Here is an 18,201-nt window from a genome sequence, read left to right as displayed (position 1 = left end):
TGATGTCACGTCCTGTACTGACTGGACGGTGTCTGGCTGTAGTCCTGTACTGACTGGACGGTGTCTGGCTGTAGTCCTGTACTGACTGGACGGTGTCTGGCTGTAGTCCTGTACTGACTGGACGGTGTCTGGCTGTAGTCCTGTACTGACTGGACGGTGTCTGGCTGTAGTCCTGTACTGACTGGACGGTGTCTGGCTGTAGTCCTGTACTGACTGGACGGTGTCTGGCTGTAGTCCTGTACTGACTGGACGGTGTCTGGCTGTAGTCCTGTACTGACTGGACGGTGTCTGGCTGTAGTCCTGTACTGACTGGACGGTGTCTGGCTGTAGTCCTGCAGGGCGAGGACCTGTACTGCCGGCTCACCCACCCCGAGGGGTCCAAGGTCCAGACCAGCGGCTCCCTGGAGAGGTCCAAGCTGGAGGAGGAGATCAGGCTGCTGCAGCTGAAGGTCACTGAGCTGCAGAGGTAAGGCCTACTGTCCCCCCGACTACCACTCCTACTGTCCCCATGACTACCACCGCTCCTACTGTCCCCATGACTACCACTCCTACTGTCCCCCCGACTACCACTGCTACTGTCCCCACGACTACCACTGTTACTGTCCCCATGACTACCACTGCTCCTACTGTCCCCATGACTACCACTCCTACTGTCCCCCCGACTACCACTCCTACTGTCCCCATGACTACCACTGCTCCTACTGTCCCCATGACTACCACTCCTACTGTCCCCATGACTACCACTGCTCCTACTGTCCCCATGACTACCACTCCTACTGTCCCCCCGACTACCACTCCTACTGTCCCCATGACTACCACTCCTACTGTCCCCACGACTACCACTGCTCCTACTGTCCCCATGACTACCACTGCTCCTACTGTCCCCATGACTACCACTGCTCCTACTGTCCCCATGACTACCACTGCTCCTACTGCTGTTCCCAGACCACCATCAATTCATCCTGCACTCGTTCAGATATCATCGTTATCATGATCCCCACGGTGTCTAGACCCTCCAGTCTGTGGACCCTACAGACTGGAGGGTCTTCAGACTGGAGGGTCTACAGACTGTAGACCCTCCAGTCTGTGGACCCTACAGACTGTAGACCCTACAGTCTGGAGGGTCTACAGTCTGTAGACCCTCCAGTCGGTAGACCCTGACTACGGTACTCTCCCCCTCCAGTCTGCTGTCCAGTCAGAAGGCGGAGATCAGCAGCCACCAGGCAGAGATCTCCAAGTGGCGGTCCAGGGCCCTGACCCTGAAGGAGAAGGCCAAGGCCATGCGGCCTCACCTGGCGGGCCCCACGACGCCCTCCAAGAAGAGGCTGTTCCCCGACGCCGACGCCGCCGCCGCCGCCTCCGCCTCCGCCGCCTCAGACTCCGCCCTCTTCTGCAGCTCCCCCAAGAGGTTCCACAGGGCTCTGGACTCCCCGCGGAGGGGGGGGGACTCCCCGCGGAGAGTCCTGGAGGCTCCGGCCAACGTCCCGGACCCCAACCAGACCTACGGCGTGGACTCCACAGAGTTCCTCAGGTCCACCCTCGCCCGGCCCAAGCAGTTCTTTGATAACTCCACACTGGGCATCAATCCAGGTGGGTTCAGTCCCTCCATGGGCTCCTGGGTCTGGGTATACTGGTCATACTGGCCGGGTATACTGGGTCTGGTTATACTGGGTCTGGTTGTACTGGGTATACTGGGTCTGGTTATACTGGGTCTGGTTATACTGGGTATACTGGGTCTGGTTATACTGGGTCTGGTTGTACTGGGTATACTGGGTCTGGTTATACTGGGTCTGGTTATACTGGGTATACTGGGTCTGGTTATACTGGGTCTGGTTGTACTGGGTATACTGGGTCTGGTTATACTGGGTCTGGTTATACTGGGTATACTGGGTCTGGTTATACTGGGTCTGGTTATACTGGGTATACTGGGTCTGGTTATACTGGGTCTGGTTATACTGGGTCTGGGTATACTGGGTCTGGGTATACTGGGTCTGGGTATACTGGGTCTGGTTATACTGGGTCTGGTTATACTGGGTCTGTTTAAACTGGGCCTTTTGGTTCTGGTTATAATAGGTCTGTTTATACTGGTTATACTGGGTCTGGGTATACTGGTTATACTGGGTCTGGTTATACTGGGTCTGTTTAAACTGGGCCTTTTGGTTCTGGTTATAATAGGTCTGTTTATACTGGTTATACTGGGTCTGGTTATACTGGTTATACTGGGTCTGGTTATACTGGGTCTGGTTATACTGGGTCTGGTTATACTGGGTCTGGTTATACTGGGTCTGGTTATACTGGGTCTGTTTAAACTGGGCCTTTTGGTTCTGGTTATAATAGGTCTGTTTATACTGGTTATACTGGGTCTGATTATACTGGGTCTGGGTATACTGGGTCTGTTTATACTGGGTCTGGGTATACTGGGTCTGGTTATACTGGGTCTTTTTAAACTGGCCTTTTGGTTCTGGTTATAATAGGTCTGTTTATACTGGGTATACTGGGTCTGGTTATACTGGGTCTATTTCAACTATCTATTTTATACTGGAACAACTGGTTCTGTTCATACTGGGTAAACTGGGTCTGCTTATACTGGATCTGTTTCAACTATCTATTTTATACTGGAACAACTGGTTCTGTTCATACTGGGTAAACTGGGTCTGCTTATACTGGATCTGTTTTTCCTGTGTGTACTGGTTTGTTGATACTGGTTCTGGTTATACTGTGTTTACTGCGTCTGTTTATACTGGGCATACTGCGTCAGTTTATACTGGGTATACTGCGTCTGTTTATACTGGGTCTGCTTTGTACTGGGTATACTGCGTCTGTTTATACTGGGTCTGCTTTGTACTGGGTATACTGCTTCTGTTTATACTGGGTCTGCTTTGTACTGGGTATACTGCGTCTGTTTATACTGGGTCTGTTTTGTACTGGGTATACTGCGTCTGTTTATACTGGGTCTGCTTTGTACTGGGTATACTGCGTCTGTTTATACTGGGTCTGCTTTGTACTGGGTATACTGGGTCTGTTTATACTGGGTATACTGCGTCTGTTTATACTGGGTATACTGCGTCTGTTTATACTGGGTCTGCTTTGTACTGGGTATACTGCGTCTGTTTATACTGGGTCTGCTTTGTACTGGGTATACTGCGTCTGTTTATACTGGGTCTGCTTTGTACTGGGTATACTGCGTCTGTTTATACTGGGTCTGCTTTGTACTGGGTATACTGCTTCTGTTTGTTCCTCAGAACATGATGTGTGACCCCCTTCATTTTGTTTTCTAATCAGATATTTGTTGTGTTGAATTAAACACGGACGACGGCTCTGAGACTATCGACGAGGGTAATGTGTGGGTGGGAGCTGTTGGTTTGTGTGTGTTGCTGCTGTTGGTGTGTGTGTGTTGCTGCTGTTGGTGTGTGTGTTTGCTGCTGTTGGTGTGTGTGTTCTTATTGAGCACAGGTGGGGTCGTTAAAGGGACACCTTTCATTGGACCAGGAGGCGTCATGTGAGCCGGTGTACAACACGAGCTGCCCCGCCACCTGGCCTTTAGCTGTACTTTGTCTTCAGCGTCACGCGACCACTCATAGGGTGCAGAACTCTAAAGGGCTGATCGCCCCACGTTCACGCAACGCAACGGCCTGACGTGCGCCCTGAACGTGGAACCATAATCAGCCCTTTAAACTTTCATCTTCTTTTCAGACTTAATCTTCATCTTGATTTCACGACTTTAATTTCCGTATATTTTTCAGACTTTAACCCTCATCTTTGTGTGAGACTTGAACTCGTATCTTTGTTTCCAGGCTGTAATCTTTGCTTTTTGTTTTCCAGGTTCTTCTTCTTCCGTGGAACAGAAAGAGGAGATGTGGCCTATGTCTCCGAAAAAGGAGGAGATGTGCACCTCTCAATGAGAACCTCACCATCTAGCACCTGCTCAGCCATGTGGAGATCAGAAGGAGGAGATGTGCACCTCTCAATGAGAACCTCACCGTCTAGCACCTGCTCAGCCATGTGGAAATCAGAAGGGGAAATTGAAAGACTGTTTTAAATTGTGAAATGCACTTTATGATATTCTGAACAAGAGTGGGGCCACTCGCAGTAGGAGACCGTCCGATAGCGGTCCAGATCATTGGCCAGATCACCTCAGGAGAAGGAATGTGGGATGGATCTCTTTTGCTTTGTAATGGGTGGTCATGTCACCCTACACTTATGGTGATGGGATAAGCATTGTTTTGGCTTTTATGTAGCCATGAACACTTTCTAAATGTTTGTTGTAATACTTTAGCTAAAACTCTGTTTTGTGGATACTTTAGTTTTAAATTGGGCTTGTTCATCTTGTTACCTGCATTGTAAAAAGCTTGGAACACATAATTTCATTACCAGCAAGGATTAAAATAATACTGCCTTTTAATTCACTGCATTTGACAGATTTAGAAGTTGAACTTAACTCTACCGACTTGTTTGGTGTTCTTCTAGACACATGAGTGACTACAGACTGGCTTAGTGGTCTGTTAGACGCAGGAGGGACTACAAACTGGTTAGAGAGGATAGCAGCGAGGACCTCCGGTAGAAAGGTGATATCGACATGCCCAAGATTTACTTTTCAAAGGCCCCAGGCTTAGTGGGGGACAGCCTCGATCCTATATAAAGTTACTCACAATATGTATGGTTTTGGGCTCAAACCCCAGTTAGAAAAGTGAATGATCTTGACTCTGGTGGATTACGAATGTATGATCAGAACAAATAAACAAGTAAAAAGTTTCACGCTTCTTTATTTATTCTTTACTCCAACGATCCAACTTTTACTTTGAAGGCTGCTGGTGGTTTGCACCTGGATTGGTCCAACGTAACCTATTGGTGCATTTCTGAAACCTCGGACGCCAGCCTTTTGTGAATGTTTCATGAAATTGGCTAGTCGTTGTTTGTTAGCTACATTAACCTCTTTAGCAAACAAAACAAACACAACTTTACATTGTATTGCACGCAAAGCAACACCATGCAATGTATAAATTGGTGACCGGATTAAACAGCAATGTTATCAAGTGTGTAAGAGCATTTAAAATCGACATTAAAATGACCTACGTGGTACAAATACAAAAATATTAAATCTCTTCACGGGCGCAGCCATTTTGTTGAGAGCGTCATCACTGCTCTCGGTCTGCTCTCAGATTTTGAGAAAAGTGAAGACAAAAAGGGGGCGTGCTTTCGAGAAATGCCGCAAGAAAGCAGGGAGAGCATCGACCTTCGACTCGGAAGTCTGGCGTTCGAGGATTCAGGAACACACCATATGTCCTGTTGACGTAATTCCGTCGCTTGGAATTTAACCAATCGGCATCGAATCTACGTCATCACGTCAGCGTATAAGCAGAAGGAGCGGGAGCGTTCGGCAAACTACTGAACACTGAAGAAAACAAACCGGTGACTATTTAATAACTTGACATTTTAAATAGTTTAACATATTCACTCATTATCTGTCTGTTCTGAGCCGGCAGCAGCTTGATGAGCGGCTCAGGATAAGCCTTAAGTGTCGTCTCTATAACCGTCTGAGCTTTGTCCTATGTTTCGGAGGATAAATCCACATTGTTTTGGTCTCATATAACATCTTATGCATTATGTTTCAACAGCCGTCCTTCCACACACGTGTATCAGAATGTCATTTATTTAACGTGTCGAAGGTGTGCATCATTATTGTTATCCAACCACATAGTATAACGTTAGTATATATTTGCGTATCATATATATTGGTGTATAATGTAACGTATAGAGCTGTCAGCTGGGTTACACTCAGTGTTCATCGTCATGTCGGTTTTTCCTCAGAACATCATGGCTATGAGGAGTGAATTGCGTTTGGAGGAGGAGGTAGAGGTGGAGGAGAACTTCGGCCCTCAGCCCATCAGTCGACTGGAGGTAAGGGCCCCGAAACACCTCAACATAGCTTGTGTTTACATCGTCTCTGTTGATTGTTTCTGAGGTGGTCTTTATATTCATTCAGTCCCTTAACCTCCTCACACATCCTTTATTCAGTCCGATAACCTCCTCACAGATGTATTAAATGTAGAAGAGACAGGCTGATGGATGTATTAAATGTAGAAGAGTGGTCACTGTGGTTGCAGCAAAGCGGTGTGAGCAGCAGTGACCTGAAGAAGCTGGAGGAGGCGGGCTTCCACACCATCGAGGCCGTGGCCTACACCCCCAAGAAAGAGCTGCTCCACATCAAGGGCATCAGCGAGGCCAAGGCCGACAAGATCCTGGTAGGGTTAGACGGTGCTTTACTATCCAGACAAGATCCTGGTAGGGTTAGACAGTGGTTTACTAACCAGACAAGATCCTGGTAGGGTTAGACAGTGCTTTACTAACTAGAGAGCACACTGTTAGGGTTAGACAGTGCTTTACTATCCAGACAAGATCCTGGTAGGGTTAGATAGTACTTTACTAACCAGACAAGATCCTAGTAGGGTTAGACAGTACTGTACTAACTAGAGAGCTCACTGGTAGGGTTAGACAGTACTTTGGTAACCAGACAGCACACTGTTGGGGTTAGACAGTACTTTGGTAACCAGAACACGTGATGATGATGCTGATGTCATTTCTGTTAGGCGGAGGCAGCCAAGCTGGTGCCCATGGGCTTCACCACGGCAACGGAGTTCCACCAGCGGCGGGCGGAGATCATCCAGATCTCCACCGGCTCCAAGGAGCTGGACAAGCTGTTAATGGGTTAGCGCACGCACGCGCGCACGCACGCACGCACACACACACAAGCAAACACTCTTACATATTTCTTCCAGACCAAATAAGGTTAAATTGTTTGTTTCCTCCAGACCAAATGAGGGAATGATCTATGTTTCCTCAAGACCAAATAAGGGGATGTTCAATGGTTCCTCCTGACCAAATAAGGGTATGTCCTTTGTGATGTTCCAGGGGGAATGGAGACAGGTTCCATCACGGAGATGTTTGGAGAGTTCCGGACGGGGAAGACACAGCTGTGCCACACTCTGGCTGTCACCTGCCAGGTGAGTCACTCACTGGTACCAGACCCAGAGTCCACTGGTACCAGAGTCCACTGGTACCAGTCTAAGAGTCCACTGGTACCAGTCTAAGAGTCCACTGGTACCAGTCTAAGAGTCCACTGGTACCAGAGCCAGAGTCCACTGGTACCAGTCTAGGAGTCCACTGGTACCAGTCTAGGAGTCCACTGGTACAAGTCTAGGAGTCCACTGTCAGTCCTGTGGTGGGGGTCTCTTGTCTGGGGGGTCAGCCTGTGGTGGGGGTCTCTGGGCTGGGGGGTCAGTCCTGTGGTGGGGGTCTCTTGTCTGGGGGGTCAGCCTGTGGTGGGGGTCTCTGGGCTGGGGGGTCAGTCCTGTGGTGGGGGTCTCTTGTCTGGGGGGTCAGCCTGTAGTGGGGGTCTCCTGACTGACTCCATGTTGCCCCCCCTGTGTCCCCAGCTGCCCATCGACCAGGGCGGGGGAGAGGGCAAGGCCATGTACATCGACACCGAGGGAACCTTCCGGCCGGAGCGCCTGCTGGCCGTGGCCGAGAGGTGAGTGGTCAGGTGTGGGCGGGGCTTAACCCCCCAACCGCCAATAGCATCACTGCTGGGGCGTCGCCCAGCCCGAGTTTCTAACTGGTTGTTTTTCCTCCCTTTCCTACCTGTTCCCCCCCCTTTACTAACTGTTTACTAACTGTTGACTGACTGTTCCCCCCCTTTACTAACTGTTTACTAACTGTTGACTGACTGTTCCCCCCCTTTACTAGCTGTTTAATAACCCTGCTTTCTACCCTTTCCTGCCTGTTCCCTGTAGGTACGGGCTGGTGGGCAGCGACAGCCTGTTTACTACCTGTTCCCACCCTTACTACCTGTTCCCTGCCTGTCCCCTGTAGGTACGGGCTGGTGGGCAGCGACGTCCTGGACAACGTGGCGTACGCCCGGGCCTTCAACACCGACCACCAGACCCAGCTGCTGTACCAGGCCTCCGCCATGATGGCAGAGTCACGGTAGGCCCCGCCCACACCCCACCGCTTCCTCCAGACCAAATAAGGGTGTGTGTGTGTGTGTGTGTCTGTGTAACATAATGTGTGTGTGTGTGTGTGTGTGTGACATAAATGTGTTTATGTATGAGTTTGTAATACAATTGTGTGTATGTGTGTGTAATAAGAGTCTGTGTGGGTTTATAACTAGAATGTGTGTAACATGAATATTTGTGTGTGTAAGAGAGGTGCGGTTGGCGGATGATGCGACAAAAAATAATATTTTAAATAATTTCGGGCGGGTGGCGGTTAAACCAATCAAAATAAAAAAAAGGATTCTTAATTTTTATTGTTATGTATAACATCTTCTGACGGTGAATTATATTTGATAAGCAGATCGCTGTCAAGGAATGCGGATCATTTTTCTTGTGGTACCTTGTCAACCCCAGCGTATTCGGTTGTCTTTGGGGGCGGACTGTTGATCAACGCTTCGGAGGTGGCAGCGCAGGCAATGGGCCGTCCTACCGGGGACTTTAGCCGTGCAATAGCTTAGCTTCATTGGACCAGTCTCCTGTGAAGCACCACAAGAGCCTTCCAGCCTCGCCAGCAGCGCCCTGCGCCTTTAAGAACTGGTCAAAAAACTTTGGTGTGGATGGATTAAAATAATAGGACATCCGTGCATCTCGTGTGTGTGTGTGTGTGTGTGTGTGTGTGTGTGTGTGTGTGTGTGTGTGTGTGTGTGTGTGTGTGTGTGTGTGTGTGTGTGTGTGTGTGTGTGTGTGTGTGTGTGTGTGTGTGTGTGTGTGTGTGTGTGTGTGTGTGACATGAGTGTGTGTGTGTAACATGAGTGTGTGTGTGTGTAACATGAGTGTGTGTGTAACATGATTATATGTGTGTTGTGTGTGTGTAACATGATTGTGTGTGTGTGTGTGTGTGTGCGTAGCTATGCCCTGCTCATCGTGGACAGCGCCACCGCTCTGTACCGGACGGACTACTCCGGTCGGGGGGAGCTGTCGGCCCGACAGGGCCACCTGGGACGCTTCCTACGCATGCTGCTGCGGCTGGCCGACGAGGTACACCTCTGTCACCTCCACCCACTCTGAGAACCACACCTCCGTCACCTCCACCCACTCTGAGAACTACACCTCCGTCACCTCCACCCACACTGAGAACTACACCTCCGTCACCTCCACCCACACTGAGAACTACACCTCCGTCACCTCCACCCACATTGAGAACTACACCTCCGTCACCTCCACCCACACTGAGAACTACACCTCCGTCACCTCCACCCACATTGAGAGCTACACCTCCACCCACACAGAACTACACCTCCGTCACCTCCACCCACACTGAGAACTACGCCTCCGTCACCTCCACCCAAACTGAGAGCTACGCCTCTGTCACCTCCACCCACACTGAGAACCACACCTCCGTCACCTCCACCCACACTGTGACCATACCGTGAGCTACACCTTCCTGCTGTGTTGTCTGTTGGTTCAGAGACCTCACCGCCCTCTTCCTGTTGTGATTCCAGTTTGGCGTTGCCGTGGTGATCACCAACCAGGTGGTGGCCCAGGTGGACGGGGCGGCCATGTTCTCGGCCGACCCCAAGAAGCCGATTGGAGGAAACATCATGGCCCACGCCTCCACCACGCGGTGAGGGCTCACTGTTGGTAGCTGGAGCTCCCGGCTTCAAAATAAAGGCGCACCAACAAAATATGAGGATATTTTCTTTGATTCTCGGTTACCCCGATGCTAAAAGGGCTGATTTTCTGAACACATTGAATGGGGGGGAAAAAGTATACACAATAAATTAAATCTCAACTTTTACGTTAATAATTAAATTATTATTTTATCCAAAAGCGACTTAAAATAAGTACATTTGTCAGAAAGAGAAACAACAACAATATAACGCTGTCGGTACAGTAAGGATGTTCAGAACAAAGGGCCAAGCACTAACCATCACTAGGTTAATGTTTTTTTTTTTAAGGTTTTGCTTTTGGTCAGCCTGAGGAAGGCTCTGATTGGCAGGCTGTACCTGAGGAAGGCTCTGATTGGCTGCTGTGTTTGCAGGCTGTACCTGAGGAAGGGGCGGGGAGAGACCCGGATCTGTAAGATCTACGACTCCCCCTGCCTCCCGGAGTCGGAGGCCATGTTCGCCATCAACGCCGACGGCGTGGGCGACGCCAAGGACTGAGCCGTCGCCACGACGACGACCTGACCACACGACCAGGTGACCGGGCGGGGTCCCGGGCCGGAGACGCCATCAATTATGTTTTTCAGTTTGTGAAACGTTTCCATTTTATTCCGGCGTGATTCCATGCAAGGTCACGATGCCGGTAGCTAAGGAGGGTTGGGTTGCCTGGCGACCAGGCCCGTTGCCTAGGAACCCCTTAGCGCCCCCTACAGGCCTCAGGACGGACTCCGAGGAGATGGAGAGATATCGTTTGGTCATAATTTAACCTACTTGTTTCGCGGTGACGTGTTTGTGTCGTTATGTTTGTTTTGCGTGAGAAAGGAGAGCCTAAGATCTGCCCGTCTTGTATATGTTTTAAAACACGTCCCGAGAAACGTCTGTACCCATCTGTACATAAAGTGTAATAATAAATGTTTTAACGTCTACCAGACCACGTCCCTTCTGCATCACACAAAAGACACGCGTACGCTTTCACAGATTACTTTTCAAACTTTAATTGAACTTCAAGGTGAGAAGAAGACATGAACACCAAATCTCTGACGAAACAGAACGTCCCCCGACCCCGAGCCCGACCCAGCGGCCCATGACCGTCAAACATCTAGAATCAGCCTTCACATGATGCCCCTGACGCTGGGCGCCTCGACCCCGTGGACCCGGGGGTTACAGGCCAGGGTTCAGCTCCGTCGGTCGGGGGGGGCAAGACGATAGTGGACCCAAAATATTCAAAAATACAATATTAGATTAAGTATTATTCCATAATTAAGAATGTTTTTATAATGGCTGGAAAGTAACGTCACACTAAATTCACTTCAAATCATGGGAATGTCTTCTCGTACGTTAAGATCAGGGTGTCAAGAGGCTCCCGGACCGGGTCAGAGGTCTGAGGATACAGGCTGCCTTAAATAACTTCATGGTCTTCACAGTGGTGCTCCTGTTCTGAGAGTGGGCGTGGTCGGGTCTGACGGACAGCCCAACCGGCCAATCAGTGCGTGTTCCAAGTGGAGTCTCATTGGTCAGTCGCAGCCGACAGCTCCGCCTGCAGTGCCGCAGTCTCTTCGTCCTGGAGAGGAAATGAAAGGCGTTTTAAATGTGGACTGGGATCAGCCAGACCTTCCTTCAGCCCTCCCAGCCTTACCTCGTCAGGCGTTGTGGGGGCCTCCAGGGCCAGATGGGTCCACCTCCCGGCCTCCGACGCGTTCCCCAGCTCCTTGTGACACTGTGGACAGATGAGCAGGTATAACCGACCTCAGCCCCTCTATCAGACCCTGGCAGACATTTGTTCCTTCCCGATACCGATTCCTGAACTGAACGCTTTCTGCCCGTGTAGTAAATGACCCACCTGATGGTATCGGATCAGTGCATAGACTCGCGTACTCGCAGATACCCGATGCATTTTAGGCAGTATCGGTGGACTCAGAAGCCCCAGTAGAGGAGCCCCAGTAGAGGAGCCCCAGTAGAGGAGCCCCAGCAGAGGAGCCCCAGTAGAGGAGCCCCAGCAGAGGAGCCCCAGGAGAGGAGCCCCAGGAGAGGAGCCCCAGCAGAGGAGCCCCAGTAGAGGAGCCCCAGCAGAGGAGCCCCAGCAGAGGAGCCCCAGCAGAGGAGCCCCAGTAGAGGTGCCACAGCAGAGGAGCCCCAGCAGAGGAGCCCCAGCAGAGGAGCCCCAGCAGAGGAGCCCCAGCAGAGGAGCCCCAGCAGAGGAGCCCCAGGAGAGGAGCCCCAGGAGAGGAGCCCCAGGAGAGGAGCCCCAGGAGAGGAGCCCCAGGAGAGGAGCTGCCTGCTTCTTACCTTGGCGATGTGCAGTCGCAGCAGCTTGGAGTAGCCCGGGCTGAGCTGCTCTGCCTGGGGGCAGAAACAGAGCAGCGTTAAGGTTCAGCCTCCCAGCATGCTGCCTTTACATTCAGGGGCATTCAGTGGACGCTATGGTCCGAAGCGACTTACAATCATTAGCTGTGTTTCCATCTAAAAGGTTGATGCGAATCTTTAGAAAGTTCGCAAAAAAGTAATTTGAATTGGGTGCGTTTCCATCAAGTGGTTGGAGCGGAATAGGGTGATGACGTTACACGTTGATGTCGCCAGGGTTGCTATGGCCCCAGTCGTTATGCGGAAATCGGAAAGACTGTCAGTCCTGTGTGTTCAAAGTTCGCTACGTCACAGCTGACTCGCAAAATGTGTTTCCATCTCCAATTTTGCGAATTTACTGTTTCGCATTTCTAAAAAACCACCTCAAGCGAGCGGATCAACTTTTTTGCGAATTAGAGGATTTTGATGCGAATTTGGTGTTTCCATCACCGCTTACTGATTCGATACTTCAAAGTTCACATTAAATTAGGGGGATGGAAACGCACCTATTGATACGCATTCACACACACGACGGCGGAGTCGACCACGCAGGGTGTGGCCAGGAGCAGTCGGGGTGAGGCGTCTCGCTCTGGGACGCCCCACCCTGGCTGGTCAGGGGCAGTCAGGGGGAGGCGTCTCGCTCAGGGACGCCTCACCCTGGCTGGTCAGGGGCAGTCAGGGGGAGGCGTCTCGCTCAGGGACGCCCCACCCTGGCTGGTCAGGGGCAGTCAGGGGGAGGCGTCTCGCTCTGGGACGCCTCGACACTCCGCTAGGAGGAGCCGGGGATCGAACCGGCGACCTCCCGGTGACCAGCCGACCTGCTCCGCCTCCTGGGCTACGCCGGCGTGTGGCCTCCGGCGGCGTACCTTCATGAAGTGGCCCAGGGCGTCGTGGAGGGACGCCCTGGGGGGCTGGTCGTAGAGCGCCGCCGCCGCCTTCCTCTCCAGCCAGCCCAGCGTCGCCACCTAGAGGACAAACCAGTCAGCGCAGGCCCAGGTCACCTGGTCCCACCAGTCGTTCCCGACCCCCCCCTCCTATGCAGACGGTACCTGGTAGGACCAGCTCCCCAGCAGGTAGAAGGCCAGTGGGAGGTCGTCTCTCAGGGCCAGGGCGCGGTCCAGATGTTCCTACGGCAGACGAAGAAACCCTCAGAACTACAAACCTTCTGCTCTACAGACCCGCTGGGTGTGTGTGTGTGTGTGTGTGTGTGTGTGTGTGTGTGTGTGTGTGTGTGTGTGTGTGTGTGTGTGTGTGTGTGTGTGTGTGTGTGTGTGTGTGTGTGTGTGTGTGTGTGTGTGTGTGTGTGTGTGTGTGTCAGACCTTGAGGATGCGCTGGCTCTTCAGTTTGCTGTGCATGCTGTCTGTCTGCGACGTCAGGCCGGCCAGCACCGCAAACCTGGAGACAGACAGAAGAGATGACCACTCCCTCTACAGGGGGCGGGGCATAACAGGAAGAGATGACCACACCCTCTACAGCGGGATATAGGGGCGGGGCTAAACAGGAAGCATGCTAGTGCTTGTTGAGGGAAGCCATCACTGTTTAGTGCCTTATGTGGGCGGGTCTTAAAGGGAGCCTAGCTCAAAGGGGTGTGTCTTAAGGGAGCACATCTTAAAGGGGTGTGTCTTAAGGGGAGCCTGTCTTAAAGGGGTGTGTCTTAAGGGGGCACATCTTAAAGGGGTGTGTCTTACCTAATGTGACAATCTGCATCCAGATCATTCTTCCTCAGGACACTCTCTGCCTCGTCACGACCTGCACACACATAAACATGCTTTACACACACACACACACACACACACACACACACACACACACACACACACACACACACACACACACACACACACACACACACACACACACACACACACACACACACACACACACACACACACCCTGCTGTGCGATGGTGCTCCGCTGCTCCGGGTCGTGGGTGGAGGCGTGCACGGCGCTGTACGCCCGCGCCAGCCGCCACAGGAAGTCCCTGCTGTCGCCGTACTGTCGCCATGGAAACAGACATCACAGGGCCGCGTTGAAAGATGGCGGACGAAACGACCGAATCCTCTAACATTCTAAGGGTCAGTCATATCTCCTACCAGGTGTGTGTGTGTGTGTGTGTGTCTACCTGAGTCCTGTGCGCCTGCAGCAGCCCCAGGCCGTCCGCTCTGAGCCGGGCGTCTCCAGTCTGCAGCACGTCGCTCTGGGCCAGGAGCAGAGCCAGCTCCCCGCTCAGCGCCTCCTTCACCGGCTCCTCCTGCTCCTCCTGCTCCTCCTCCTCGGGGGAGTCCTCCTGGGACTCCTCCTGCCGCAGCGTCAGCACCGTGGCACAGCTCTGGTCCTCCTCCTCCTCAGACTCCTCCCCCTCCCCCCCCGCCTCCCCCTCCTCGCGGTCCGTCTCTCGGTCCGTGTAGTCCGAGTCCGCGTACGCTGTAGAGTACCTAAAGACACACATTACAATAATTATAGATATATTCTAGGGCTGGGCACGTTAATGCGTTAATTACATGTTAAAAGCTCGATTACTTCAAATTGACAAATTAACGCGTGTTCTTTTTTTCTTTTTCTTTTTACCTTTGAAAGGTTTGGCCCACAGAATGTCAACATCCATATCAGACATCATTTTGGGTTTTTAGTTGCACTTACTTTACATGAAATCACACTTGAAGTAAGTGAATGAGTGACTGATACCAATTGCATTAAGTAACAGCCTGTTTACAATTCGGAACAATGTGGTGTTCCATAAGTTTCATATTCAACCCACACTGAGTGAGTCAATAAAACTCCCTCAAGATCACTTGGGTACAACCCAATACTCATACTTGACTGCTATATAGTATGCATTTTGTAGTACGTCACAAATATAGCGTGTCCGAATGCTCAGTACGCATTGTGTAGTAGGCAAAAAGTTTCAGAATGCGTACTACCGCCACAGTATACAACGGTAGGGCACTACGCTATCCCACAACTCAGCCGGAGTCTGGTGACCACAGAAGAAGAACGATGCCAATTAAATCTGTAAATCATCGCAGGTGACTTTAATTTTGCCGTGATCTGACGTGCAGCGCACCGAGGGGAAATAGGTACTCTCCAAACATCGGGTGGCGTCGCGGTGGTGGCAGAAGCGTTCGGAGGCGTTCTACGCATAGCTGAGGAACGTACTGCATTAACGGTCCACTAGTAGACACTGCACAGAAATACTAGATACTTAGTGTTCGGATGCACCCTTGGTCTAGTTTTTGCTAATTAAGTACATTTGGTATGAATGATAATGTGTCATTCCATAACATGGAATGACACATTATCATTATCATTCATACCAAATGTACTTAATTATCATATTATGATAATCTCATTTAACTTCATTTGGAGTGGATTTAAAATAGAATTTTAAAAGTGTGAATAATCGCGTGTTAACTCACCGATATTATGCGCTAAATCGCGATTAAAACTTTGCCCAGCCCTAATATACCGTGTATAGATATATATATATATATATATCTATACACATATATATATATACTTACTTCTGATAAATGTACTGATTGTAAGTCGTTCGGGATAAAAGCGTCTGTTAAATGCCATAATGTAACTATACATTATATATAATCTATCTAGCCCCAGAATGACCCAATGTCCATGTGGCGCGCTGCCTTCAGTACCATAATACCTCAGGGAGGTGACCAATGGGTGAGCCCAAGGAGGGCTCAGGAAAGCGCACTAACGAGAGGATCGCTCTGATAGGTTTAGAGCGCCTGAGCCAATTGAGGGCTCCGTCCTGATTGGCCGAGCAGGGCACCTACCCCGCCTCGCTGGCCCCGCCCTGCGTGCTGGTGGCGCCCTGGCTGGCGGTGAAGTACACGGAGCTGGAGCTCTGGGAGTCGCTGCGCTCCCTGAGAGGCCGGCGGCGCCGCGCGCGCTGGCTGTCCTCCACGCCCCTCCTGAAGAGGACAAGCTTTATTAACACACACACCAAGGGCTGGTGGTGCGCTCTCTCTCTCTCTCTCTCTCTCTCTCTCTCTCTCTCTCTCTCTCTCTCTCTCTCTCTCTCTCTCTCTCTCTCTCTCTCTCTCTCTCTCTCTCTCTCTCTCTCTCTCTCTCTCTCTCTCTCTCTCTCTCTCTCTCTCTCTCTCTCTCTCTCTCTCTCTCTCTCATCCCCGTCCTAACCCTAGAGGGCCCTAACCCTAGGTTACATTAACCTAACCCTAACCTAACCGTGCTAACCCTAAGCTAACCCTAAGCTAACCCTAAGCTAACCCTAACCTAACCCTGCTAACCCCAGGGGGTCCTAAGCCCGTCTCCAGGCGCTCTCACTTGACGTCCTGGATGATCTGCAGGGCGATGGCGTGCAGCCCCCCCCGGAGCTCTGCCACCTCGGAGCGGAGGGACGACACGCAGCTCAGCACCTGGTCCAGCTGGGCCCGCAGCTCCCCCTGCTGGGCGGGGGGAAGGAGGCGCACGGCCTCCTCCACCGCCGCCAGGGCCTGCTGCTGAGCCTCCGCCTCTGGAGGAGGGGAGGGGAGGTGAGGGGAGGAGAGAAGGAGGGGAGGGGGAGGAGGAGGAGGAGGAGGGGAGGGGAGAGGAGGGGAGAGAAGGAGGAGGGGAGGGGAGGGGAGAGGAGGAGGAGTCATGCTCCTGCTGGACATCACATGATATGGGCTCCTAGCAGAGTGTCAAGGTGTCCCTGAGCGAGACGCCTCACCCTGACTGCTCCTGACCAGCCGGCTGTCGCCCTGCGTGGCCGACTCCGCCGCCAGTGTGTGAGTGAGTGTGTGTATGAATGGGTGAATGTGAGGCAGTGTTGTAAAGCTCTTTGAGCGGCCACTGGAAAGAAAAGCGCGTTATAAATGCGGTCCATTCACTATGACCCCTTTAAAAAGATGGCCGAAGACGAACAACGGAATCCTAACATTCTGAGGGCTGTTTCTCAGTTTGTGGTGAGGGATATTTCCTACCAGGTGTGTGTGAACGTGTGTGTCTACCCGCGTTCTATGGTCCAGCTGTAGACCACAGGGAGGAAGGAACACCTCGAACCGACCGCAGCCGTGCTAAAGTTAGCAATGCTAACTTTAAGTTAGCAATGCTAACTTTAGCACTGTACAGTTAGCATTGCAACCCCCCCTAAGTCCTTTTAGAATCTCTAAAAATAACTTAGTCCTTTTGAGAATTATTGGGTGGACTGACAGAACCTGACTACTATACACACACACACACACACACACACACACACACACACACACACACACACACACACACACACACACACACACACACACACACACACACACACACACACACACACACACTACTTTCTAGGTTACTTCTTCGACCTACCTTCGGCATCCAGGTGGACCGAGCTGAGCACCAGTTGGGGAGGAGGGGGCGCATTCTGCAGCACCTCCTGCTGGCACCTGCTCCTCCTCCTCCTCACCTCCTGGTAGATGATCAACGCGATGAGTCCCAGGCCAGCGGTGGCTCCCACCGCCAGTCCCACCAGACCCTTCCTTCCAAGCTGGACGAGCATCTCACAGGACAGGAAGCGCGCTTCTTAAACAACGACGACCAAATCGCGACCGGCAGCGTCCATCTAACGTAGACTGGTCCCCCACCACCCGGAATACAGATGTGACGCCTGTCTCCTCTGATGCTGACGATCTTTGACCCCTTAACCCCAACCTGATGACCTTTCGTCACAACATGTCCCTACTGAACCACTGGAGCAGAAGGCATCGCTGGAGCTGGAACGTAAATGAATGGTACCTCGTATTATTTAGTAGTATCTTATCTAAAGTAATCTAGCTCTATACTATTATCTAACATTCACGTTAGTGGTATCAAGTAGTATCTGATCAAAAGTCATCTAACGTTCGCTTTATCTAGTATCTAAATTCATCTCACGATGTATAATCATAATATAATTGATTCAACCTCCTTATAGTTATAAATATCTCGATATGAGTCGCGGCATCGCCTGAACAATTTAAGAACGATATTGCCGTATTTCGGAAACATGCGTTCGTTTATTTACGTATCTCCTCCTGTCATCCGGCAGGCGGAAGAAGAAGGTGCACTTCCGGCTTGGAATTGTCTCGCCCCTTCAACAATAAAAGCCCCCCTCGCAGTACAACAACATGTATTTTGCATTAAATTGGCTTGTAAAAGAGAATACCAGTATGCTTACCAGTATGGTGTGGTTAATAAATACATATGT

The 18,201-nt window shown here is 51.2% G+C and overlaps 3 protein-coding genes across 4 annotated transcripts in view; 2 read left to right on the top strand and 1 right to left on the bottom strand.

Moving 5' to 3' along the window:
* cenpe (centromere protein E) overlaps positions 1-4,748 on the top strand; it is a 33,799-nt gene extending 29,051 nt beyond the window's left edge. Inside the window, exons 43-46 of the mRNA XM_056581825.1 lie at positions 331-466; positions 1,184-1,590; positions 3,283-3,336; positions 3,823-4,748. Of these exons, the coding sequence (XP_056437800.1) occupies positions 331-466; positions 1,184-1,590; positions 3,283-3,336; positions 3,823-3,902 (677 nt within the window). The 3' untranslated portion in view covers positions 3,903-4,748. The remainder of the gene's footprint in view (positions 1-330; positions 467-1,183; positions 1,591-3,282; positions 3,337-3,822) is intronic.
* A 567-nt stretch (positions 4,749-5,315) lies between these two features.
* On the top strand, positions 5,316-10,604 carry rad51 (RAD51 recombinase). Of its 2 annotated transcripts, XM_056581680.1 has the most exons (11): positions 5,322-5,409; positions 5,809-5,898; positions 6,105-6,242; positions 6,588-6,705; positions 6,910-7,001; positions 7,434-7,528; positions 7,870-7,983; positions 8,900-9,029; positions 9,494-9,615; positions 10,033-10,192; positions 10,287-10,604. In XM_056581680.1, exons 2-10 carry the CDS (start codon positions 5,815-5,817, stop codon positions 10,154-10,156), a joined length of 1,017 nt encoding a protein of 338 aa, XP_056437655.1. In that variant the 5' UTR covers positions 5,322-5,409; positions 5,809-5,814; the 3' UTR covers positions 10,157-10,192; positions 10,287-10,604. The 2 variants fall into 2 exon arrangements, with proteins under 2 accessions (XP_056437654.1, XP_056437655.1); XM_056581679.1 differs by having other exon boundaries at positions 5,316-5,409; positions 10,033-10,604.
* On the bottom strand, positions 10,481-18,078 carry rmdn3 (regulator of microtubule dynamics 3). Its single transcript, XM_056581667.1, has 12 exons — positions 17,325-18,078; positions 16,305-16,494; positions 15,794-15,931; positions 14,119-14,431; positions 13,889-13,991; positions 13,685-13,745; positions 13,316-13,391; positions 13,045-13,122; positions 12,862-12,960; positions 11,942-11,995; positions 11,292-11,372; positions 10,481-11,216 (listed from the first exon to the last, which is right to left on the bottom strand). The coding sequence occupies exons 1-12, from the start codon at positions 17,512-17,514 to the stop codon at positions 11,163-11,165; spliced, it is 1,437 nt and encodes a 478-aa protein (XP_056437642.1). The 5' UTR covers positions 17,515-18,078; the 3' UTR covers positions 10,481-11,162.
* Positions 18,079-18,201: the final 123 nt, after the last annotated feature.

Source organism: Gadus chalcogrammus, chromosome 21 (genome assembly GCF_026213295.1).
Source record: "Gadus chalcogrammus isolate NIFS_2021 chromosome 21, NIFS_Gcha_1.0, whole genome shotgun sequence".
Classification (NCBI taxonomy): Eukaryota; Metazoa; Chordata; class Actinopteri; order Gadiformes; family Gadidae; genus Gadus; species Gadus chalcogrammus.
The sequence above is the reverse complement of the archived record's forward strand: the minus strand, read 5'-3'. Positions and strand labels throughout refer to the sequence as shown.

Excerpts from the sequence above, each read along its gene's own strand:
- rad51 (XM_056581679.1), top strand. The coding sequence starts at position 5,815 with ATGGCTATGAGGAGTGAATTGCGTTTGGAGGAGGAGGTAGAGGTGGAG. Across the intron at positions 7,002-7,433 it reads CTCTGGCTGTCACCTGCCAG|CTGCCCATCGACCAGGGCGG; the intron begins GTGAGTCACTCA and ends CTGTGTCCCCAG. Across the intron at positions 9,030-9,493 it reads TGCTGCGGCTGGCCGACGAG|TTTGGCGTTGCCGTGGTGAT; the intron begins GTACACCTCTGT and ends TTGTGATTCCAG.
- rmdn3 (XM_056581667.1), bottom strand. The coding sequence starts at position 17,514 with ATGCTCGTCCAGCTTGGAAGGAAGGGTCTGGTGGGACTGGCGGTGGGA. Across the intron at positions 13,392-13,684 it reads GATGCAGATTGTCACATTAG|GTTTGCGGTGCTGGCCGGCC; the intron begins GTAAGACACACC and ends GTCTGTCTCCAG. Across the intron at positions 12,961-13,044 it reads TGGGGAGCTGGTCCTACCAG|GTGGCGACGCTGGGCTGGCT; the intron begins GTACCGTCTGCA and ends TTTGTCCTCTAG.